Raw genomic sequence first — 24,609 nt, forward strand, 5'->3', positions numbered from 1 at the left:
CACACAAACGTGAGAGAGTTTGAAATATAAAATATCTCCAACTCGTTCACAAGTGACCTACTTCTTACCTTTGCAAACCTTGCCATCTCCATCAAAACCAGGACGACACGTACACTCAAAGGAGCCGTTTGTGTTTAAGCACGCCGCATTGGCATCACAAGGATTGGCTGTGCACTCGTCAATATCTATAGAAAGTGAAAATACATCAAAGGTAAGTGTTTCCATGGCAAGGCAGTTACTTCGTGGATGACAAAAAGCGATAAAGTGTAACTTCCACGAACACTTGGATGAGGCAAGCCCTCTCTTAGCAGAAATTACTCTCGGTCTCGGCCTTCTGAATATGGGATAAAAATTCAATAGTAACACAGGGAAAGGAAAGTGGTCCTCAGAAACGTGAGAGGAGCGTTTAAAATGTAAAATATCTACACGTCTTTCACAAGAGGCCTACTTCGTACCTTGGCAGACCTTGCCATCTCCATCAAAACCAGCCTTACATCGACACGAAAAACTTCCATCGGAGTTTGAACAATTAGCATTGACATCGCAATCGTTAGATCCTGTCTCACATTCGTTAATGTCTGTGAAAAGTAAATTTTTAAAAAAGGTAATTTGCAAATCATTCTAGAAAATCAAGATGCAACTGTGTAAAATGATATAACTATTCACAACATCATACATACGTCTCTGTAATCGTAAGTGTTTTTTAAGCCAATCACATAATAAAGCATCACTAACAAGAAGAGTAGATCACGTCTGCATACGTGACCGCTGCAGTTAGCACAGCGGGTTTCGAGTGATTAGCTAAATGCTAATTCTGTGCGGGTAACTTATAGAATCTCCTCACGTTCCCGTGAAAGATGACTAGCATCAATTTTTGCTACTTTTGCACTTCAAGAGGAAAGTTTCTTGACAAACAATATCATCCAAAGATCTCGACCAATGCTCGAATTAGGACCTTTCGATCCGGAGACCGGCGCGCATGGCATTCAGCCGTCCTATAGGCACGTACGTTCAAGGGTGGCCTGTTCTGTCATCAATGCAGAACAAAAAGAGCAACCATAGGTCAAACACTTTGTCGTGACGCGATTAACTTCTGTGACTTCTCCATTTCTGCATTTACGGGGCGCCCCCACGCAATTCCACCAGACTGCAGAATCACACAAAACTGGTGAGTCTTTCTCCGTTCTGCGGACTGCTCTACAGACAAGAAAGTCAGTGGGAAGGTTAAATCTCGGTCTTCATATCTTACCAGAACAATTCCCATCAAGTTCTTCTTTGAATCCTGTGGAACACTGGCATTGGTATGAACCATCTGTATTGACACATTCGGCACCACTTCCGCACGTTACATTAAAGATGAAACACTCATCGATATCTGAAAAGGAGGATGTTAAACTTTGTATTTGTTCTATATACTTTCTGAGAAAAACGATTATCGAGCCTTTTGTTAATGCAAAAAACCTTTGCACAGCTGAAACGAAGGTTAACCACCCCCGTACTTAACTCTTTCACTCTCAAGTTGTCAATATCATTTCTTCAAACTGTTTGCTACAGATAATCTGTTCAGAGAAATTGGTGAAAAATGAAAAGATACCCCTGGGTTGATATTTGCCATTTTTCTCGTCAAATGTTTACTCTGGAAAAAAAGGTCGAAGCGAGTACAGAACACAGTTTTTATCTGACCACGTGCTTTTTTATCAACTTGACGAATTATTGAATTGCAAGGAAAAATCCCTTCGCTTCCACCGATGGTAGTGAAAGGGGTCAACATGTCAACATGTCAAGCTAACTAAAGCTAATTTGTTTCATTTCTTTTTTTCCCGCATCGTTCAAATTGTTCGTCTAACTGGCAAAAAAAGCCCTGAAATATAAACACTGATAAAGAGGTAAAGGGAAAAGGGCAGAAAATTAGTACACTGTAAACCAAGAACCAGTGAGAATGTATAAGAAAGAACAGGGTTTCAGATTAAGAAACAATTCAGTCTAACTTTCGCAAGACGAAGCACCGAAGATGTGTAGTACACAAATTATTTCGCCCGTGAGAAGCAATTTATAAGACCATTAAACGTTTTACTACAAAGCTGGCTTGGCGGGCAAGCAGTTCTTTGCTGGTGTAATTACTATTTGTCTTGTGAACATTATTATTATTATTATTAAAAGGCAAAACTCACTATTACGTCTTTAGACAGTCAAAACACCACGAACCCACGACAAGGGTCTCTAAAAATCACCTACACTAAGGTGAAATCTTTTTGGCAAGTGACACCTCTATACACCATCCCGTTCGATCAAGATGGCTGGATACAGGATAATATTTTATCTATTTATTTGTTTGTATTTCTGCGCCCAAAAACCTCGACTTTGTCTCAACAAAAAAAAAATAAATAAATAAAAAACGCACAACTTGGCTGATATTCAGCCACATTGACCTAACGGTTAGTCAATAACGCCTATGTATAGCAAAAGTGGCCTTTAGAAACGAGCGGCACACAGACCACACAGAGCCCTTGAAAAGTGAAACCTAAGGGGACCTCAAAGCCGGTTTAAGTTTCCTTCCGTCAACATGTCATTTTGAAACGTGGCCAAAAAATTGAAACCAGAGGGGAACACCGAATGTTGCAAAATAACAAAGTTAACATTACCGCATCATTTTTTTTAAGGGCAATCGACCTCATCAACAGAACTCTTCAAAGTAACGCTACTGAGGACTTCAACATCATTTAACCCTTCCTCTTAAAACCGCTAATCCTTTTCCCGATGCGTGTTATGACAGCCTATGGCTATGAATCAGTCTAGTGCTAATCTTGGTGCGCGACAAAGACTCATGAAGTTTTAAGCTTCTTTAACTGGATGTCTTGTCTCTGCTTAATTATTACTCTCTGAATTTAAGTCGATGCAACTCTAGTTGTAGTAGGTAGGTTCTGAAAATAGAAGACTGAATCAACATTGACAAAATTATCGCCAACTTTCTGTTTCTGTTGGAGATCGATGGAGACTTTGGAATGCGTTAGCTATAATATTTCAATGAGACACACACCAAACTAGGCAAGAGTGTTTACATCGCTAATGACCAATTAAAATATATCTATGGACCAGGTAGGCTTCAAAGAGAACTAACCAGAAGCGAGACGCGAACAGTTGCAGAAGATTCGCTGTGAGAACTGCTGTATGAGTTTCTAAATGACGGACAGTGGGTCTATCGCAAAGCACTTCAAAGTCAATTAGGAGTCGGATATTATCACTTCTGGTTCTACAATAAAAAATGCAAACATTGCGTCTGCTATTTTCCTCTTACCAGCTGTTCTGCGGTTAACCGAAAAAAGTCATGCGCCCACAATAAAACTTCGCGGCACGCTTCCTGATTCGTAAAACTGTTATTGTTTTGTGGGGGAGGGGGGAGGGGAGAGGTAGGGGAGAAATTCAAGCTGGCCATAGACCAGAGTAAAATTTCTTTTATCGATAATGCACGAAATGAAGATAACCAGTAGGCGAGAGAGCGCTCGAAATGTATTTCGAAGTTTCCGAAAGCCGGTTTTTGCAACCACTTAAATCGAACTAATTTTCAACAATCGAACGAGTCGAATGTCAACGAATGTCCAGCGAAATCTTTTTGAAAGAGGGCCGGTCAGAGGAAAACATGGAGCCGCAAGCATTTCGCATGGCGGATTAAAGAGGAAAGAGAAGAGATGAAAGAAATGGAAAGAGAAAGCGTAGAATTAAGTTGGAGACAGTTTTATTTCATCCATTGATGTCCCACCATTCCCCGCCTACCTTCCAAGTTTTTTTTTTTACCTGTACAATTGATTCCGTTGCCTCGATAGCCATCTTTACAAGTGCAGTCGTAGGAGCCATCCATGTTATTGCACAGAGCGTTCTTGTCACATGCTGTAGGGTCTCGCTCACACTCATTAATATCTGTAATCATCAAAAGTAAACACAGTCATTATCAGCGTCTTTTCAAAACAGATAAACCATTTGACCTTGCAATGTTTGAATCAACGTAAACTAATCGTATTATCATTAATTAATTTATTAATGGGTGGGCCGATAGCCCGTTTAAGATCAAGTGCCTATTTCAGGCGTTCAGATCTGAAGCAGTAAAGAAATAACCGGTGAGCCGCCGCGAAATATATGGTAAATGGCCTTTATCCTTTTTTCTTCCAACGTTTTCCTCGCTCCGCCGTATTACTTCGGCGCTGCATACTTACTGTGCGTCAAGAACAAGCTAGTTAATAAAGCCGAGAAAAGGACCTTGTGCGACCTTCCATTCAATTAAGCTTGTGGCAAGGCGTCAGTTTGCATGAGATTTTCCAGTTACGACCACTCTGTCGCTTATTGAATTCTAAGTGTTCGAAATTTGTATCTTTTATGAGTAGGGTTATCGTCTGTTTCGCGGAGGAATTAAAAAAACCAACGAGTATAGGAACGCTAAAGGGTAGAATTTGTACACAACGTGACATCAAGCAAGACCACCGCGTCCCAATTAAGATCATGTTGAAGTTGTCAATTTATCTTCAATCGACGATAGTTTTATAGTTACCTTTACAACTTGTTCCATTGCCTGTAAAACCAGCCTTACAAGCGCAGGTAAAGAAGCCCTCGGTGTTTCGACAATCAGCATTGACATCACACTCAGTCAAATCCGCAACACATTCATCAATATCTAGATCGAACGAAATGATTAGCTTTACAATGACGGTGGGAAACCGGAATCGCTGGAATCTCTGCTTATTCCCAAGTGACAGACAAGTGATGAAAAACTATTGTCGACACTTGAAAATTTTCATCCGGCGCCGGAGTGCAAATCGTTCTTCACCTCCTGGTTTGGAATTCCTTGTTTCTAGGGGGGGCAGAGGGATTTTAAGATAAGGAAAATCTTGTACAGAGATGGCCGAGAGAGTTAAAGATGAAGTAACACGAACTGGAAAGGATTTGAAAAATGCGCGCTATTTTAATTTGAAGATACACAGACCATGTCTAGACCGTTAGCTTTTCGTGGTTTAACCGCTATTAAAACAAACAAAAAAATTTTTGCATGAAAGATTAGCCTTAAAGAATTGCCCTAATTCATAACTATATCTTGCTTTGCCTTAATGCCAGGTGACATAATGTTTGTTTAAGATTTAACCCGTTTAAAACATTTATTCATGGATCTTGTTTTCTTTGCCTTCCCTGCAGATCAGTAATGGGACTTCCAAATAAAGACGACGAGCTCACAACTTCTATGACGCCCCTAAGTGTCCTAAGACGATCGATCATTCCATCGTTTCTCCCGCGTGTAATTCCTATCGTCAAGCATTGTTTGTGTAACGGGCTGTTCCGCTCTCATTTTCATCAAACACCCAAAACCACCGATTACGAAGAATACAACATACTAACCTGTGCAAAATGTGCTATTTCCAGTAAACCCTGCTTTGCACGTGCAGTTGTACGAGCCTTCTGTGTTCACGCACTCTGCTTTGCTATGGCAGTTGGCTGTTTCAGCCTCGCATTCGTTGATATCTAATATGACATGGAAAAAAAACTCAAATTGAAAGTTCATTTTCCATACTTGATAGCACGCAGTCATACGACTGGTCAGTGCGTCAGTCATTCCAGTACAATCCAGTCCAATCCAGTTCAGTCAGTGGGTTAGTTCTTCCTTCAGCCAATCCGTCAGTCAATTAGCCAGTCAGCTAGTCAGCGATTCAGTGAGTCAGGGTTTGGAAGTTCGTCCGACTTGATTACCTACGTATATTCCGTACGTATATTCCGTACGTATATTCCGTGCTTGGAGGAGTTGAATTAGAAACCAAACAGCCATTTAAAATGTTAAACTTTCCCATACCTAGACAAACATCTCCCAAGCGTGCGAATCCAGACTTGCAAGTACACTGGTATTTGCCATCTACTTCTAAACATTCCTCGTTGCCAGCGCATGGCCTGTCACAAACACCTACAGCTAAAAAGAAAAGCAATGATAACAGTAAGTACTTGACTTGTATAGAATTGCGATATGAACTGGACAATGGTTTGCTTCATAAAACAACTAATGATCGATTGCTTTAAGCGCCTGTTTCCATTTTCCGCTGTTCCGTCATCTCTCCTCTCCGCAGAAAAGACAACCCTTGCTTTTCACTGCTTTCTTCACTTAAGCAAACAGGATATTTTCAGTTACATTTATGAATAAATCGTCCATGCAAACGAATACTTTTATCAATTTCCAGATAAATATAATTTTTAACAATTCAAAAAAATTCAGGATTGGTTATGGTTATTACGCTCGACTCCGGATCGAGTGGTCCGGGTTCGAGCCCTGGCCGAGGTCATTGTAATGTGTTCTTAGGCAAGACACTTTACTCTCACAGTGCTTCTCTTCACCCAGGTGTACAAATGGGTACCAGCAAATATGCTGGGGGTAACCCTGCGATGGACTAGCATCCCATCCAGGGGGGAGTAGCAATACTCCTAGCCGCTTCGTGCGTTAAGCGCCGGCCCCATGGACCACTTGGACCTGTATAAAGGCTTTACTTTTTTAACAATTCAGAAGAAGGATGTTTCTCGGTCATATCAGCACATTTCTTTCTCAAATATGTATTTATGTATACAACACTAAAAGCTGATTCTAACTCCACTATAACAACAGAACAAACCGATGCACGTCGTTCCATTTCCAGTATAACCAGGATTGCAAGTGCAGTTAAACGAGCCGTCAGTGTTGGTGCAGTATGCATTGGAGTCACAGTCGGAAAGTCCCTCAGAACATTCGTCCAAATCTGTCGAAAAGCGGGACAAGTTTGCATTAAGAACTGTAAATACGATCTGCACTGGTTGAGAGACCTATCCATCTACTCCTAACTTTTGATACACCGTTAGTTAACAGCGAAAATCTAGGAGACAGACCTATGCAATAAATCCTTAACTGCACCAAATAACCATGAAAATGACACGAAAAGAACGGAATAAAAATGTGCCGATGTACTTTTTAGTTACTCAGCTTGAATCAGGACTAACTTAAAACCAATTTCAAAAGTTCGATTTCTCATGTTTTAATCGTCATTATAATGATCACATAAAGATAAAAAGAATATCACCATTAACAACGAATACAAATACAATCGCATTGTCACACAGACGCTCGAAAATTCTTGTCGTTTATTGTTCTCGTAAACGTCACCTGAGTCTCGCTCACATTTCTTAACACTTGGCGAGGTTTCGTAACGAAATGATAAGTTGTTTGTGACAAACCTGTGCAGTCTCCTGCCTCATTCCTTCGGTATCCCTCGTTACATCTGCAGCTGTAAGATCCCTTAGTGTTCACGCAGTCCGTGTTGACGGGACAATTAGCTGTGCCATCCTTACACTCATCGACATCTGAAGGAAAAACAAGACGATCAAATAGATATGGTGTAACAAAATATAACATGAAAAGAAATACAGTTTGAATAATACAAGTACTCTTCTACTGAATGAAAAAACCATGCTCATTTTTTATGTCATAAATGACCCAAAGATCAGCCCTTGATTATTAAACAAATTATTCTTGTCAGCCTCTTAGAAATGTACGGAGGGTAGTATGGAGAATGAATTTACTAATGTTAGGGTATAAAGGGTTAAACTCATTACTCTGAGCGGTGATTAACCTAGCACTCGAAAGAGCTATTAACCTCTACTTACGGAAGTAAGCAAACAGCTATTTTTCGCCCTGTCCTGTGCCTTCAAAACTAACCTCGACAAGTCCTTCCATCTCCCTCATATCCTCTTATACATCTACACACGTACAATCCAATCGTGTTGGAACAGAGGGCGTTTACGTGACAGGTCGCTTCTCCTGTGATACATTCGTCAACATCTGTGACGTAAAAAAATGGACTCATTAGTGATGGATTTGCCAGCGACACTCCCTTAAAATGGTTTCACTATTGACAAAACTGAAAAAATGGTATCAAAAGAATTTTCAAGGTTTCCAAGAGGAATTATAGCAAATAGATAGGTATGTCAGGGCCAAAAATATTCAATTGCCGGCCACATTAAAGATAGCTTCACGGAGGCCTCAGTGCAAATTGAAAAACAAAAGCAAATGGCATACAACTAAGGTAATGTCTGGTTTTAAGTATTTTGGGAGCGTTTCATTGTAATTAGTTCCAGTAAAGATAAAAGCCAAAAGATTACCTTGACAATTGCCAGCCACTCCAGTGTACCCTGAGGCGCAGTTGCACGAGTATGACCCAATCGTGTTTACACACTCCTCACCAACACCGCATGTGTCGCTCGTGTCTTTACATTCATCGCGATCTGATGGAAATCAAACGTTCATCTGTCTTGTTTACGATAAATGCAGTGAAATAAATTGTAGCAACGCACATAATGGTATTATCGTTTTTATTTTCTTTTAAGTTAAGGTTTAGTTAAGTACATTACCTATGCACGTAAGGCCATCACCGTCAAAACCCCGGATGCAACGACACACGTAACTTCCCAAGGTGTTCGAACACTTTGCGTTAGCATGGCAGACGTTTTCTCCACTTTCGCATTCTTCGACATCTATTTAAAAAAAAAAACAATAATCGGCATCCCATTAAAAATTATTTAGAAGCTTGGATAAATAACGGAAACGTTTTTAGACGCCATCCGGTGGCTCTTGCTCATCCCGATTCCCGTTAAATGAAGTAACTTAGAGTAACGCTGCTCCTTCTGAACAAGAAAATCGCCAGTTACATTACCCCGCTATTATGACGGTCAGAGTGCTAGACTCCGGGTCGAGAGGTCCGAGTCAAGACCAGGCCGGGTCACTGTGTTGTGGTATTTGGTAAGACACTTTATTGTCACAGAGCCTCTCTCTACCCAGGAGAGGATACGGGCGAAATGTCAGGGAAGCCTAACGAAATAGGGGGGTAACCTTTAGATGGACTGGCATCCGTCGAGGGGAAGTTGCGTCATGCTAAGAAAACCGGGGTAAGCTCCGACTGGACAGGCTTCTTGGCTCTAGTGCCGAGTTTTTTTTACTTTCATTACTCCGGCATGGTATTTCATCAGGTTTCTCGGACAGTTCTTCGGAACTCATTCATATGTGTGTGTAAAGAGGCACCGTGACAGTATAAGACTCCATCCAGGGTTGCTAAACAGATTAAGGGCTAATCAATAAATGCATCTTCCTACCTGTGCAGTTCTTTCCATCTCCTTCAAATCCTCTCACACAATTACAGATATAGGATCCTTCAGTGTTGTTACACACAGCGTTGGGCGAGCATTCGTTTAGCTCGCTACTATCGCATTCATCAACATCTACAAGTTTAGAATTCAATTCATTGTATAAGTAGTGACTTCAAGGAAAGCATGACGTATAAAAGCTTAAAGAAGTCGGAAAATTAGAAATAGAAAATTCATTCAACTCTTTATCTGGTTTACGCATACTAACCTAAGCATTGGTACCCGTCTCCTTGGAAACCAGTTTTACAAACACACTCAGGTCGCTCATCTTGATTCTGGCAATTCGCGTTAGGACCGCAGGATGGGGAGCAGTCTGAGACGATAGCTAAGGGAGTACAGAGAATGAGTTTAGAAATATGCTGATAAAACTACTGGATTGCCTATAGAACATTTTATCATATGGACTAGAGCGTTTTACCAGGAACTAAAACACTCGTAGAAAAATCACGACTATCCGGGAACCGAGTAGCGTATTTTTTTTTGTATTTAACACGGTCATATTGAGCAACGATGTCACGATTTCCTCAAATGTTTCTGAATGAACTTGGTTTGTTCGATGTTTGGAATAATGGCCGCCTTACATCTGCTCACCAATTTGTAATATCTTTTATTTACCTGTGCAGTTTCTTCCATCGCCTTGGAATCCACTGAGACAGCGACAGACATACGACCCGTTAGTATTGGTGCACTCAGCGTTGGGATCACACTGGTTTGCTGCGGAGTTTGCGCATTCGTCGATGTCTATGATAATTAAAGTGTTGTTGCTCTCAGAATCAATTCTTGGACATAGGACCAGAGTCTCCAAGATCAAAGTAAGTAGCGTTTCTGACCTCATGCAGTGTAAACGAAACGCAAAACAAACCTGAGCAGTTTTTCCCATCTCCCTGATATCCATCTTGACAGCGGCAGCGATATGATCCTTCGCTGTTGGTGCAAACCGCATTTGAGTCACACTGATTCGTCTGGGGAGTTGTACATTCGTTGATATCTGCGTTGGATTTCAATTATTACGAATAAAGGATTAATAGTCCAAAGGTTTAACTATGAAATAAGGTTCATGAAATATGTCTATTACTGAGCTCAAAATATTTACGGGGACTTTTTTTTGTTAACCACGTCCGAATTGACCATCTCCTACACGGCACCAGATGACATGGACACGCAGATTGAAAAATACTGGGGCAATTGCTAGACTAAAAAAGTAATTAAGAGCAAAAAAAATAACACACACACACACACACACACACAAAAGAAAACAACCACAACAACAACAAAAAAAGCTTAAACAGTTACCTTGACAACTCCCTGCCTCCCCTCTGTATCCAGGGGCGCAACTGCACGTATAATTACCAACCGTATTGACACACACTTCATTAGCTGCACAGGTGTCATTCTTGGCACATTCGTCAAGGTCTGTAAGGTAAAGCACAAGCATAAAAATGAAACTGAAATTGTATATGGTTAAAATTAAATAAATAAACAAGGAGAAAAGCGTAGCCTTGACCTAGCTCCCCTCTCCAATCACCATCAAAACCCCGGATGCAATGGTACACATATCTTTCCCGCGTGTTGGATCACAGCGCATTGAATTTGCGCAAGATTTTCCATTTTCACATTTTTCGAGTCTACAGTTAGACGCAGGACAAAGTTGGAGAAAGACAAACCAGCGTGTGCACAACTTTTTTGACCTGAAATTGCAGTAGATTATAATAAATGAGGCTCGGCGGTGGAGAACACTTTAACAAATGTAAATATCCGGTGGGAAATCGCAACCTGCGCAAGTCCTTCCATCTCCTTTATACCCTCTTACACAGCGACAAACCTTTCCACACTAACTCTCACACAACCTCGCATTCAATTATCTCTTATCTTATTTATTTCTGTTTTATTCTTGAAGTGTTCATCTCATTTTCTTGTGTTGGCAATTCAAGCTTTTCGACTGTTTAATGAAATACAAGGAAACCTTTCAGTCGACTGCACTTAGAGAACAAGAACGCGTTCGCAACTGAAGGTAAGTAAAAATGACTAACTTATGATTGATGTCAATGAATGAAATGGAAACATACAAAATCGCCTTTACCTGTGCAGGTGGCTCCGTCACCCTGATATCCATCTCGACAGCGGTATAAGGCCCTTCACTGTTGGTACACCGAGCGTTCGGATCACACTCGTTTGTTTCTGAACTTGTACATAAAAGAGGTAAACATTCATGAGAAAATCCCTACCTGTACAATTCTTTCCATCTCCCGTGTATCCTTTGAGACAGCGACAGATATAGGATCCTTCAGTATTGTTGCATAGAGCGGTAGGAGCACACTCGTTGGCTTCGAGTTTTTCGCATTCATCAATATCTGCGTGTAAATAAAGGTTGATAGAAGATCCTTAGAGGAATCCCTGCGATTTTACATTTCTTTTCATCCTCACAAGAAAATTTCTGTGAAGAGGATGGGATGAATTGAAAGAGGAAAATACAGCAACGTGTTTCAAAAGTGTTCAGGGAATCTTTACCTGTGCAACTTTTCCCGTCGCCTATGTATCCTTCCCTGCAGCGACAGGTGTAAGATCCCTTGTTGTTGGTGCACAGTGCGTTAGGAGCGCATTGGTTTGTTCCAGGGTTGGAACATTCGTCGATATCTGCAGTCAAGGATCGACATTACAAAAGCAGAAAAGACAAGAACTCGTTAAAAATGAGAGAAAACCTCAATACTCTTGTGTCGTATTTCAATGAAATTCCAAAATGTGGCTCAAATTGTAAGAGAGTATTTTTCTAAGGAGAAATATTTACCTGTACAGTTTCTACCATCGCCTTTATATCCACTGGCACACAGACAGACGTAGGAGCCGTCCGTGTTGTTGCACATAGCATTGGGACCACAATCATTTGTTTCAGAGGTTGCACACTCGTCAATGTCTGTGTTTACGATAAAAAAGTCGATGAGATGACTTATTTTTCCCCTAATTTGATTGGAAATCATCATAACATGGAATTCAACTGTGTCACTACACCAAATAATTGACAACGTTAGCCATTGTTCATTTAACAATGCCCTGTTTCTTTTTCACTCAAAGTTGTACCACGCACTAGAATCTGAATGTAAGGTTATGTAAGCGTGAACGACAGCCTCAGTGGTCTAGGTATAGGACGTACACTGCGTACTTTTGCGTGTAAGGCGCAATGTGTGTACTTTGGCACACGCAGTATAATTTGTATGCAGAAAAGCACTCCATTGCCTGTCACTTTGACATGCTCAAAAATATAAACTCTCATCGTGCATCCTAGTTCTAGGTTCCCACAATCATCACTCAAGTGGATGGTCACGTGTAGATAGTTTAAAATGTACATAAAAAAAAGTGATGGCGACGAATTTCAATGTGTATTTCGGTTAACTGCATTTAGAGAACAAGAACGTGTCCCTAAGAATGTGAGTGGAGAAGACTGACTCATGACTACATTCGTTGATGTCTAATAAGGGGAAATCCATACTGAGCCAATGCTCCACTAAATAGCAGATGAGTCAGTTGTTTCGATGAAAATAACGTAAAATGTTGCGTGGAAGAGATTGATTGTTTAACTACACAACAGGGCGAGAGTCCTGCGCCCTTAAAAAAAAAGCGCACCACCAAACCTTGGCAATTCCCTGCCACTCCACTGTATCCGGAGCTACAATTACACGTATGGCAGATCAAATACCTAGAGTAACTTAATATGATTATATGAGTAATAAACGTTTATTATCTCTTGGTTCTCACGGATTGTGTGCGTCCAAAAGGAAAGGTTGAGAAAAAAATACCTTTACATGTATGACCATCACCAAAAAATCCCTGAATGCATCGACAAACATAACTTCCTGGAGTGTTAGTGCATTTTGAATTCTTGTGACAAGAGTTTGGCCCATTACCACATTCATTGATATCTAGAACATGCATGGAGAAATTTCCAATAAATGATCTACCTTAAACCTGTGAATAACATCCACACGCATTTAAGTAGTACATTAAATGTTCGATAAACAGCGGGGACCATAGTGTTGCTATCCGATTGCTCTAAGAGTTCGTCGATGCCTAGACAAACCTCAAAATGGAATTATTGTGATTTCAATCGCAGACGAAATTCATGATAGAATTAAAAAAAACCCTACAAGACATGTTTTAAAAGAGTACTTCAAACCTGTTTGTGTAGTTATGGGGCGAAACAAGAACCCCCTTTGGTTAACTAGGCTCTCTAGTTCACAGTTTAAAATGGCGATTTTACATTAGTAAAACACTTTAATCAATCGACATTACTGTAAGAATTTGCAAAGAATTTGAATTATTTTATTTAATAGATTGATGTTGAGTGAATAAACTTAGTTGTTGTAGTTGTTGTTGTTCGAGTTTCATGAAGACCGCCAAGATACACTAACCTGCACATACATATCCATCACCCTCGAATCCTGGATTGCATTCGCACAAAGGACGCGCACCAGTTTCCAGGCAGCTCGCATTTGCTCCACAAGCTGGTACACAGCCAGTGACGACAGCTGTAATATTCAGACAATCAAGACCCAGTGATGACCCATACTTGACCACGACAATGACAATTTCGAAAGCAAATTTTACCTGTACAATTCCTTCCATCCCCCTGGTATCCAGTTTTACAACCACAGACGTAGGATCCATCGGTATTGTTGCAAACAGCATTTGTATGACAATCGTTTGTCTCATCAATGGCACACTCATCGATATCTAAAAAGAAAGAGTTTGAAGGTGATGGCGATTTGCCAACCTTCGGCCCTGATATGTGTTGATCATAATGGTTGAGATTGAAATTGAGTTACAATGGAATAATTCATGTTTGACCAAGGCGGGGTAACTAAAGAGTTTTAAGAGAACTGGTTTAGAAATATGGGAGTCCTCGTTCAAAAGCGAAATTCCACTCCCCGACTGAATTTGTTCCTCGGTGTTCCTAGTTGAAATTCTCTACTGTCCCTCTATATATCGAGCCAACTTGTCTCCTACAAAATTAAACTTTTTCTCAATAATTGGAGAACATTTTACCCTTTTTTCACTATTAGAATATTATGCATTGTCCCCAGCAATAAATATACCAACTATAAAATAAAGATGTTTTGCTTGAAACCTCTTTACTATCCAAGTCAATTATTATTCACTCTGTGTCTATGCCAGTGATTGAATGTTTCCTTTTCCTGTGTAGGACTATTGCATTAGTATTTTACTTTTTTTTCATGACTGTGAATTTTGTACCTGTGCAGTTTCTTCCATCGCCCCGATAGCCACTGAGACAGCGACAGACGTACGACCCGTCAGTGTTGTTACAGAGCGCTTTGGGATCACATTCGCTCGTTTTAGGGTTTGCACACTCGTCAACATCTACAATTGGAAGAAAATATATGGTTTAACTCTCACTTTAGGGACGGAGCTACTGAGAAATTGGTACTATCCATGTCTCACTAGTCCTGCTTAGGTGCATACAACTTCTCAGACGGTAACTACACCACTAGGAAGATGTTACTTATGATAAACGAAAGAGTTAATTTTTCCTTACAACTGGCGGAAACAGTTAACAGTTAACAAACGATACATCCAATTCTGTAAAGTACCAATCATTTTTAATCCGTGAATATGTCATTCACAGGGGACAAATTACCTTGACATTTTCGTGCCTCTCCAGCATACCCAGGGGCACAACTGCAGAAGTAAGAACCAATTGTGTTCACACATTTCTCATTGGCGTCACATGCATCCTTATCCGCGCATTCATCAAGATCTGTGAAAGGAGCAAAAGAGTGAAAAAATTAAGGAAGGATAGAAGGGAACCATTAAAAGCATGTGTTTTTTTTATTTCACTCTCCCATAAGATGTAAGTAAACAGCTGTTTCGAGAAAGGAAAGATCTCAAAAGGTAGTTTGGGTATCTGGTAATCACTGGATGTTATAAGTGAAACAAATAGATTAATTTTCAAACCTACTATGCTTAGTCCTTACAGTGACGTTTTCTCAGATTTCTAAGAAATCCTGAGGTCAAGGAATAGTGACTTGAAGAATACCCACAATGCCTTACGAGGTTGCCACGTGTACTCAGTTTACGCTTTTTTCCGACAACCTTCGTAACACAGTTGAGTAATTAACCATCAATGAATTCATTTTAGATAATGAAATTAAATCTATTTGTATTACCTCGGCAAGTCTCACCATCACCATCAAAACCTTGTTTGCATTTGCACACATGACTTCCCGGGGTGTTGGAGCAATTCGCATTAACATCGCAAGAGTTTTCACCATTTTCGCATTCGTCGACATCTGTGCCAAAGAACAAAGAACCATTTGAAACTATCGCCCGGTTACCTTTTTTCAGCGATAACAACACTTTTGCTAAAGTTTGCTCTGGGAATAATTAACCAGGATAAGTGACTAGCGGGCTTTTTTTTCTCCTTATAGGAATAAAATTCTTCTACTAGTGTTTATGGGTTTACAGCTAAGGTGCTCGGTGAGAAGTTTATCGCTGAACACACTAGTAAGTCGAAAAGTGTGCTATTTATTTTCGCTCCTTGGAGCTATCAATTGTCGCTTTGATTTTCCAACAAGGATTCGTACATCCCATGCAATTTACTCCCTGCCATCAATATCGATCCTCTTAAATTAATGAGGAAAGTTATTAATTTCTTCATTGAAAAGGTTATGCTGCATCGATGAGGTGAAGTTTAAAAGGTTAACTTAAACACAATGGTAAATTTCTTAAAGGTGGTTACGTCTCGAACTTAAGCCCTTGGTCGCTCTTAGGCGCTCACGCTAGACATGTGATAAACCCCCATCATCCTAACTTCATACATAGGTGAGTCAATCCTTTTAGTTAGCCGTCAATAAAAAGCATGAAGGCAGGAGACTTGCCATTGCAGCTTCTACCATCTCCCTGATATCCACTACGACAGCTACAAAGGTAGGATCCATCGGTGTTGTTGCATAGGGCATTGGAATCACAGTCATTCATTTCAAGGCTTGAACACTCATTTACATCTGAAAAATAGTTCGAAGCAAATCTTTGATATTACGATCCTTTTATTGGATCCAGCTGTAAAGAGGTTATCAGTATGGACGGCACAAGAGTATTCACACACACAAAATGGTTTAAAGACAAGCAGGGATATCTAACACTTTCTTAAGAATGATTGCTGAATCATACACTCAGTGGTTCCCGAACATGAAAAACTGAAGAGCAGACTACGAAGAAGGAAAGCCAGACAAAAATGATCGCGTTCTGAGATTTGTCAAGCTACTCTCCTTTTGCAAATGTGAAACATGTAAATATTGTAAATTTATAGTCAAATTACAACTTTCTTTTACCTTGACAATTACCAGCCTCTCCTGTATACCCCGAGGAACAGTTACAGGAGTACGATCCAATCGTATTCATACAGTCTTCATTAGCTGCGCATGTGTCGTTCTTCTCCACACACTCGTCACGATCTGTAAAAACATGACGAACGCAAACACGTCGGATGTCGACAATTGGATGGAAGTGGCCAAAATGAAAGATTTAATTTACCCTTTAGACCCTGATGTCATTATGTATATTCTCCATACTGTTCTTTATACATTTCCTAAGGTGCTGACAAGAAGATTTAGTTTACTGATCAAAAGCTTCTTTTGTTGGTGATCATTTCCTTTATTCTCATGACCTTAATGTGTGATTCAGGGGATGCTAGTCACTCTTAGAGTTTACAAATAGATTACATGTTACCGTGCGTCTGTTCAGTATGAGATCATGGATGACGTCAGAATGTGGTACGAACAAAAAAGAATGTGGTACGAACAAAAAAAATGGCGTACGAGGCACAGTCGTCTGTGATCTATTACTGTGCAAACCTAAGGTAACATTTATTTGACGTCATCAATGCGTCTGTCCTCCAATAGATCACAGGTAAGAACCAATCAAAATGCAAGTGTAATTCAGCTTATCATATACATAAAGATACACCGCGGTAATAATAACTAGAATCGAAAGAAAATCACAGGAAATCATCATAAAGCCACCAAACAACCAACAAACATGCGCGAAAGTGAAACGTTTACCTGTGCAACTTCTACCGTCGCCTTGATATCCATCGAGACAACGACACACAAAAGACCCATCAGTGTTGTTACATACCGCATTGGTGTGGCACTCGTTTGTTTCGGAGCTCGCGCATTCATCAATATCTGTAATGAAAGACAAGCAGCGAAAACTACAAATGAAGAAGTACATGAACAATGTAACACTACATATTTGTAGATGACATTTCTCTCTTTTTTGATGTGTGTCACTATTTTTCAAAATATCTGGATCGTCAGAAAAAGCAACAAATATCTTCGTAGAAATGTTCATGCAGCAAGGATGCAAGCGATAACCAACACGGTTGGGTCCTGACGACTACCCATAGTGCATAGTGATCTGGTTCTGTTTTAATGGCCTAAAACACACAAACCCTATTATTCAGGAGGCAAAAAGGGCAAATCCCAAGAATTTCCATAGTATTCATTCACGGTGCTCATACAAGCGTGGATGTTGACATGGAAGTCAGCTAGGTACCCTAGATTTGACACTAAGTGAACCCTCCCCGTTGAAATATCTTTGCCACATCTCTGATAAGGACGATTACCATTACCATAATAACGCTTACGATTTTATCACATGAAAACAAAATAACAAGAAAATAAGAAGCATAGGTGGTGCTATAGAGGGATCCTGTACCTGAACAATTTTTGCCATCACCCTGATATCCGTTGAGACAACGACAATTATATGAACCTTCTATGTTTGTACACTGGGCTTTGCTGTCACACTCATTTGTTCCTGCACTTCCACACTCGTTTACATCTGTTATTGGGAGCAAAGACAAGGAGTTAAATAGCGACACCGGCACAGTTAGTAAGAAAAGATAAGCTGTCAGGTGAACACTGCATTTTGCGATCTGCATCGGAAAATGCGGCAATCAATGAGTTTAAAATTCTTTTCGCTTGCACTCGCTTTATGGCGTTTTTCCCAGGGTGTTGGTACGCGAGGCATTAACATGACAAAGGTTCTTTCCTTGTGCACATTCGTTTACATCTGTAAAAAAAAAAGACATCTATTTATGATCTTATAACTTCCTGGTACAAACTGCGTTATGGCTTAAACACAGCCATTTTTAACGAAATAAATGTTGGCATACCTTCACAAGTTCTGCCATCGCCACTAAAACCTGGCTTGCACTGACAGACATAACTTCCCAGGGTGTTGGTACACAGGGCATTAACATGACAAAGGTCTTTTCTTGTTCACATTCGTTTATATAACCAAATAATCGGAATCATAGCATAACAATTGTAGTACGGGAGAAAAAAGGCTCACCTGAGTTTGAGGTGTGGTGGGGACAGTTTCTTTTATTATGATATTTTAAGTTTAATCACCTTTACAACGTCTGCCGTCCCCAATGTATCCAGTGAGGCAGCGACAAATGTAGGATCCTTCAGTGTTAGTACACAATGCATTGGGATCGCATTCGTTGGTATCGTTTCTGGCACACTCGTCAATTTCTACATACATCAAAATACAGAAAACTGTAAGACTGGTTTTAAATTGACAACCACTTCTTGGCTAAATCCTTGTTCTTTACTTGTGATTATCATAATTGTAGCGGTAATGAGACATTTTTTATAGTTTCTACCTGGCTTGTACTGACAGACATAACTTCCCAGGGTGTTGATACACAGGGTATTAAAATGACAAGGGTTCTTTTCTTCACATTCGTTTACATCTGTAAAAAAAAGACATCCATTTATGATCTTATAACTTCCTGGTACAAACTGCGTTATGGCTTAAACACAGCCATTTTTAACGAAATAAATGTTGGCATACCTTCACAAGTTCTGCCATCGCCACTAAAACCTGGCTTGCACTGACAGACATAACTTCCCAGGGTGTTGGTACACAGGGCATTAACATGGACAAAGGTTCTTTCCTTGTTCACATTCGTTAGCATCTGTAAAAAAAAGAAGGCATCCATTTATGATCTAATAACTTCCTAATACAAACTGCGTTATGAGGAAGGTCCTCTCTCAATTATGCGTCGATCAATTGGAAGCTTCAACCCCACCCCCCCCCCCCCCCCCCGCCGCCACGAGCAAAAATTGCGTTCAAATGCCCCACTCAAGCACAATTCATTATTGAACAGTTCTTCGTGCGATCAACGAATGTTTTAGAATTTAGCAAAGTCATGTATTAGTTTTCGGTTCTCCTGTTGGGGGTCAAAATCCCAACCTCAGCAACACGGACGATAGTCAAATGCCCGTGGGTTGTCCAGGAAGAATTAAATTGATCAGCGCATTAGGAAGTATGGTGAGGGCACAAAACGATGACTAAATGGCAGGCCAAGAAAACAACAAAGATGTCCTTATCACAACAAATTGCAATTCACTTCACCATGAGTGAACGAAAAGACCCTCCAATTACTCAGAGAAGACTCACTGATAAATAACATACGTTGGATTATCACAATAAAATTAACAAACCAATGATCAAAGAGAACAATAATATAAAAAAAATATATTATACAAATTAAACCTGTGCAATTGTCGCCCATTCCCAGTGTATCCACTTGAACATGAACAATAAGGAAAGAAATCATCCTCGACGCAGTAAGAATTGTTGCGCATTTCGGATCACAGCCTTGAACTACGGCAGAAAATAACCAAATAATCGGAATCATAGCATAACAATTGTGGTACGGGAGAGAAAAAGGCTCACCTGAGTTTGAGGTGTGGTGGGACCAGTTTCTTTGATTATGATATTTTAAGTTTAATCACCTTTACAACGTCTGCCGTCACCAATGTATCCAGTGGGAGGCAGCAGACAATGTAGGATCCTTCAGTGTTAGTACACATGCATTGGGATCGCAGTCGTTGGTATCGTTTCTGGCACACTCGTCAATATCTACATACATCAAAATACAGAAAACTGAACGACTGGTTTTAAATTGACAACACTTCTTGGCTATATCCTTGTTCTTCACTTGTGATTATCATAATTGTAGTGGTAATGAGACATTTTTTATAGTTCCTACAGGTTGTATGTCCTCAATATTAATGCTCGGCACATTTCAAGGAAGAAAATCACTGATAGAATAATGCTTTCATCAAAGAGTAGACTATCACCTCTTCTAATGAATACAGGGGGTAGATTTCTAAGGAAACAGTGGTGCTGCGTCGATGGGGGAGTATAAGAGTACAAGATAATTTTAGTTTTATTAAACGAGTTGATAATGTAAATTTGCCACCATAATGAGTTTCAAAGCTGACGTTTCGTTATCTTATCACCTGTACAGTTCACTCCGTCTCCTTGGTAACCAGCTAAACAGTGGCAAGAGTATGATCCGTTCGTGTTGGTGCATAGGGCATTAGCTCCACAGTTATTTGACTCAGCATTTACACATTCATCAATATCTGCGTTTCCAAATATAATCAGAAACGTTAACAATGACTGATGGGGTGAGTAATGGTTATTTGGTGATTTGTTCCGAAATTAGAGCAGTTTTCAAATAAGTTTCAAAAACCACAACCAAAACCAAAGAAATCACAATAGCCAATCAGAACGGAGGTCGACATCGGCGTTAGCCAATGAGAATTCAAAGTAAAAACGGGCAAAGAGCATGAAACGCGGGTGGCCAAATCGTAATTGTTTTTTTAGTTTTGAATCTGATTGGATGAGAAGTTGGCGCGAGTTTTTTGGACCAATCACAAAGCGAAGTTAAGCAAATTTAAAGGGTTCATAGATTACTTTCGACACATATTTGAAAACTGCTTGATACCCCAAATAGAAAGTTCTGGGTTCAAGCTCCTTCATGAGCTATATATTTCTTAGGCACGCCACTTAACTTTTATCGTACTTGTCTCCAATGAATATTCATAGGTACCCAGCAAGCGGTCAAAAAACTTAACAAAATTTTGGTAGGTCATGCGACATAAACTAGTATCCCTCCTAGGAGAAGTACATTGTCATACCCCTAATCGGCTCATACTGTGGAGGTCGAGGTCGAAGTGAAGATCTATTAGATTAGTAAGATTTTTAAAGCTTTATGACTGATGTGACGAAAGATGTCTAAGCTAGTATTGTATCCAACTAAAACGTCTATAAAAAAGCAAGTACACGAAGCTCGAATTTTACTGGTTTGACGGTAACAATGGGAAGATAAATACATTTAGGAATATGATCGCACCTTCGCAAAATCTGCCATCTCCCTCGTATCCTCTAAGACAACGGCAGATGTAGAAACCTTTCACGTTTGTACAGAGAGCATTGGAATCGCATTCGTTTAGATCAGAATTCTCGCACTCATCCAGATCTACAGCAACGGTAAAGAAAAATGAATCATTCGTTGCAAATAACTCATTGCATTAATCAATATAATTCTGCGTTGAACAAGCAAAATGGCAAAGACAAAAATAAATATTTCAAATAGCAGTGTAAAATTTACCTGTACAGTTAAAACCGTCTCCCTGGAAACCAGCATTGCATACACATTTAGGAAATCCATCGCTATCCTGACAAAATGCGTTTGGACCGCAAGATGGAGAACAACCAGGTAGAACGGCTAAAAATTTAGAGTAGCAATGAATTGATTTAGGCGAACTATCATGTCTTTCTTTCGTGCTAGATCTTATGAATCTAGTGGTCATGTACATCTAGGAGCTTATTCCGAATTTCAAAGCATAGGATCTGAAATGTTACTCCCGGATCTACTCCCGGTGAATGGCATTCAAGTTCACTGCAAGCAACCCTTTCATAGTTCCTCTGTTCCTCTCCTAGAAATTTTAATAATACGCACCCATACTCTTGAGAACAGATGGGCAAAGTATCTTGCGGAGAAAAAAAAAAACACGCAAGGACCCTGACCTCTCGCCCCTGCCCTTACCACAAGACCACCACCGCGTCTCTCCCTAACCATGTAAGGATTATGTGGTTATGATTAAAAAATAGGTTCTAGCGCTTACAAATGGTGTAGCCTTGTTTTCACCTGTGCAATTTTTACCATCGCCCTGATATCCACTGTTGCAGCGACAGACATGCGATCCCTCAGTGTTGTTGCACACAGCGTTGGCATGACATTGGTTTAATTCAGGATCGCTGCATTCGTCGATATCTAAAGTTATATAGAAGTCCTATTGAGCACATATTATTTCTAGGGCAGTCGTAAATAAGCAAGAATTAAAATATGCTAGGAAAGAGATTTTTGACATATGATACCCATAGCTGTTGGATGAACTCCATTTTCTCCGAGATCATAGGAGGAATAAGGAATTAGCCCTTTTAACTCCTGATAGCGACTTACACGTAACTTTCCCTCTAATACCCATACATTATCCAGCAAACAGGTTCTGAGAATACTCACACTTATCAGGTAGAAGTTGTTATCTTGATCTAATCCCAAAATTCTCTAACGAATGTACAGTGAAATGTGTAGCAGTTGGGAAATTAAAAATAAGATATTGGGATTTAAGGGTTAAACACGAATGATTTGTGTTTACATATTGCGTACGAGGAAGGCAAAAGGTGTTAAGTTTGACTAAAGAACCGTTTATACTTTTTCACACCTATACATTGTCTTCCATCTCCATTGTAACCCTTCAGACACCGACAGATGTATGACCCCTCGCTGTTGCTGCATAGAGCATTGGGGTCACACTCGGAGAAATAACGCAAAAATTTATGAATGAAATAGACTCGCTTTAAATGACCAATTTAATTGCTAATTGGTCAAGATAAAGAGAGAAACGTTGAAGCACCTCCTTTACCGATCCCAAAGATAAATAAGGGCTCAAGTCCGAGCATCCCCTGGATATACTCCCTTACAACTAAACACATATGATCCCAACGATAACTGATGATCTGTTTACTAAGAGAATCTCCCAAGTATCACATTTTACCTGTACAGTTTGTTCCATCTCCCATATACCCTCTCCGACATCGGCAGGTATAGGATCCTTCAGTGTTATTACATAAGGCGTTTGGATCACACTGGTTTGATTCAGTAGTATTACACTCGTCAAACGATTTTTGAGCGATCGTTGGATGAGAGTTTTCTTTAATCTACATAACATGATAATTATTTGTATAGGTAATCACATGAGGCCAAGTACTATTAAGGATTAATTGCACGAGAGTTTTCAAAATTTTCCAAAATTTTGAAAACTCAAGTGCAATTAATCCTTAATAGTACGAGGTCTCATGGGATTACTTGTTTATCAATAAGGGGCAAAATTTATACGAAGGAAAATCACGCGCGCAGTCTATTTTTAACAAATTTCAAGATAACGAACGGTTGCTATGCAACGGATTAGCCAATCATTAACAGGTAATCATGCCCTCTCTTGATTACTAAAAATGCCCTCGATTAAGAAAAAATTCCCTCTCTCTCAACCAATCAGCGCTCAGTAATTTTGCCCTTTATTGATAATAACCATTAACACCCTAACATACCAGTGCAAAACCGTCCGTCACCCCTGTAGCCTTGAAAACAGCGACAAACGTAAGATCCTTTTGTGTTGGTGCAGAGAGCATTGACATCACACTCGTTATTGTCGTCACGTGCGCATTCATTAATGTCTGGATCAAAAAATATATGAAATTAAATGTTGAAGGCAACTGGTGATTATTTGGAAGCCTATGGCTCAAAAAGAATCAGAGCTAAATTGTCAGGATTCATTCATCGATATCTAGAGATACGAAAATTCATTTTCAAATAAACGATTGCGATGTGTTTTAAGCGTAATATATGCTTTACATTTTCAAACATCCTAAATCTATCTCTACACAGGTCTTCTTTTTGCTCCATCCTTTGCTGTTCTGGTGAGTAGACAATTAGACATTTACAAACACGCCCAAGTAACCCACTTCAGTAAAGCTCTTCCTAGGTTTTCATAGCATGAAAGTATTGCTAGTCTCCATGTATGGAATGCTAATGAAAAGAAATTTATCCTCTGACACCTTCCACAAATCCCCTTGCACATGTTACAGGGTATCCCTACACAATTTCTCTGTTGAACCTTTGTACTACTGGGCAGAGGAACTGTGACTTTCCGACTGAGGGTTCCACGCTGATCATCATAAAATCAAGTCTAGTTCCCCGCAATACCTCTTTCATATACCATACCAGCTCATTTATAAATTCATGTACATATACTTTTCGGGTAGATCACTGTACCTGAACAGTTTATTCCATCTCCAGCATACCCCCTGACACATCGACACACATAGGACCCCTCGATGTTAGTGCACAGGGCGTTGGCATCACATTCGTTTCTTTCAGGAATTGTGCATTCATCAATGTCTAAGAACAACGAAAAGCAGTTCAAATCGACCTTATCAAAGTTCAAGGTCTTTATATAGCTCGAAGGATTGAATAATATG

The 24,609-nt window shown here is 39.9% G+C and overlaps 1 protein-coding gene across 1 annotated transcript in view; it reads right to left on the reverse strand.

Annotated features, from left to right (window-relative positions):
* LOC131791109 (uncharacterized) overlaps positions 1–24,609 on the reverse strand; it is an 86,653-nt gene that overhangs the window by 33,951 nt on the left and 28,093 nt on the right. The window contains exons 41-81 of the mRNA XM_066173529.1: positions 24,404–24,529; positions 23,680–23,805; positions 22,217–22,342; positions 21,677–21,793; positions 21,419–21,544; positions 20,520–20,645; positions 20,084–20,136; positions 19,768–19,800; positions 19,063–19,186; positions 18,872–18,961; positions 18,615–18,740; positions 17,917–18,042; positions 17,259–17,384; positions 16,530–16,652; positions 16,077–16,202; positions 15,366–15,488; positions 14,837–14,956; positions 14,434–14,559; positions 13,789–13,914; positions 13,593–13,709; positions 12,981–13,103; positions 11,975–12,100; positions 11,698–11,823; positions 11,415–11,540; positions 10,483–10,602; positions 10,052–10,177; positions 9,805–9,930; positions 9,398–9,514; positions 9,139–9,264; positions 8,401–8,523; positions 8,152–8,274; positions 7,709–7,831; positions 7,228–7,353; positions 6,633–6,755; positions 5,828–5,941; positions 5,380–5,502; positions 4,541–4,663; positions 3,793–3,915; positions 1,250–1,375; positions 456–578; positions 69–185 (exon numbers count right to left, since the gene is read on the reverse strand). Of these exons, the coding sequence (XP_066029626.1) occupies positions 69–185; positions 456–578; positions 1,250–1,375; positions 3,793–3,915; positions 4,541–4,663; positions 5,380–5,502; positions 5,828–5,941; positions 6,633–6,755; positions 7,228–7,353; positions 7,709–7,831; positions 8,152–8,274; positions 8,401–8,523; positions 9,139–9,264; positions 9,398–9,514; positions 9,805–9,930; positions 10,052–10,177; positions 10,483–10,602; positions 11,415–11,540; positions 11,698–11,823; positions 11,975–12,100; positions 12,981–13,103; positions 13,593–13,709; positions 13,789–13,914; positions 14,434–14,559; positions 14,837–14,956; positions 15,366–15,488; positions 16,077–16,202; positions 16,530–16,652; positions 17,259–17,384; positions 17,917–18,042; positions 18,615–18,740; positions 18,872–18,961; positions 19,063–19,186; positions 19,768–19,800; positions 20,084–20,136; positions 20,520–20,645; positions 21,419–21,544; positions 21,677–21,793; positions 22,217–22,342; positions 23,680–23,805; positions 24,404–24,529 (4,869 nt within the window). The remainder of the gene's footprint in view (positions 1–68; positions 186–455; positions 579–1,249; positions 1,376–3,792; positions 3,916–4,540; positions 4,664–5,379; positions 5,503–5,827; positions 5,942–6,632; positions 6,756–7,227; positions 7,354–7,708; positions 7,832–8,151; positions 8,275–8,400; positions 8,524–9,138; positions 9,265–9,397; positions 9,515–9,804; positions 9,931–10,051; positions 10,178–10,482; positions 10,603–11,414; positions 11,541–11,697; positions 11,824–11,974; positions 12,101–12,980; positions 13,104–13,592; positions 13,710–13,788; positions 13,915–14,433; positions 14,560–14,836; positions 14,957–15,365; positions 15,489–16,076; positions 16,203–16,529; positions 16,653–17,258; positions 17,385–17,916; positions 18,043–18,614; positions 18,741–18,871; positions 18,962–19,062; positions 19,187–19,767; positions 19,801–20,083; positions 20,137–20,519; positions 20,646–21,418; positions 21,545–21,676; positions 21,794–22,216; positions 22,343–23,679; positions 23,806–24,403; positions 24,530–24,609) is intronic.

Source organism: Pocillopora verrucosa, chromosome 10 (assembly GCF_036669915.1).
Source record: "Pocillopora verrucosa isolate sample1 chromosome 10, ASM3666991v2, whole genome shotgun sequence".
NCBI lineage: Eukaryota > Metazoa > Cnidaria > Anthozoa > Scleractinia > Pocilloporidae > Pocillopora > Pocillopora verrucosa.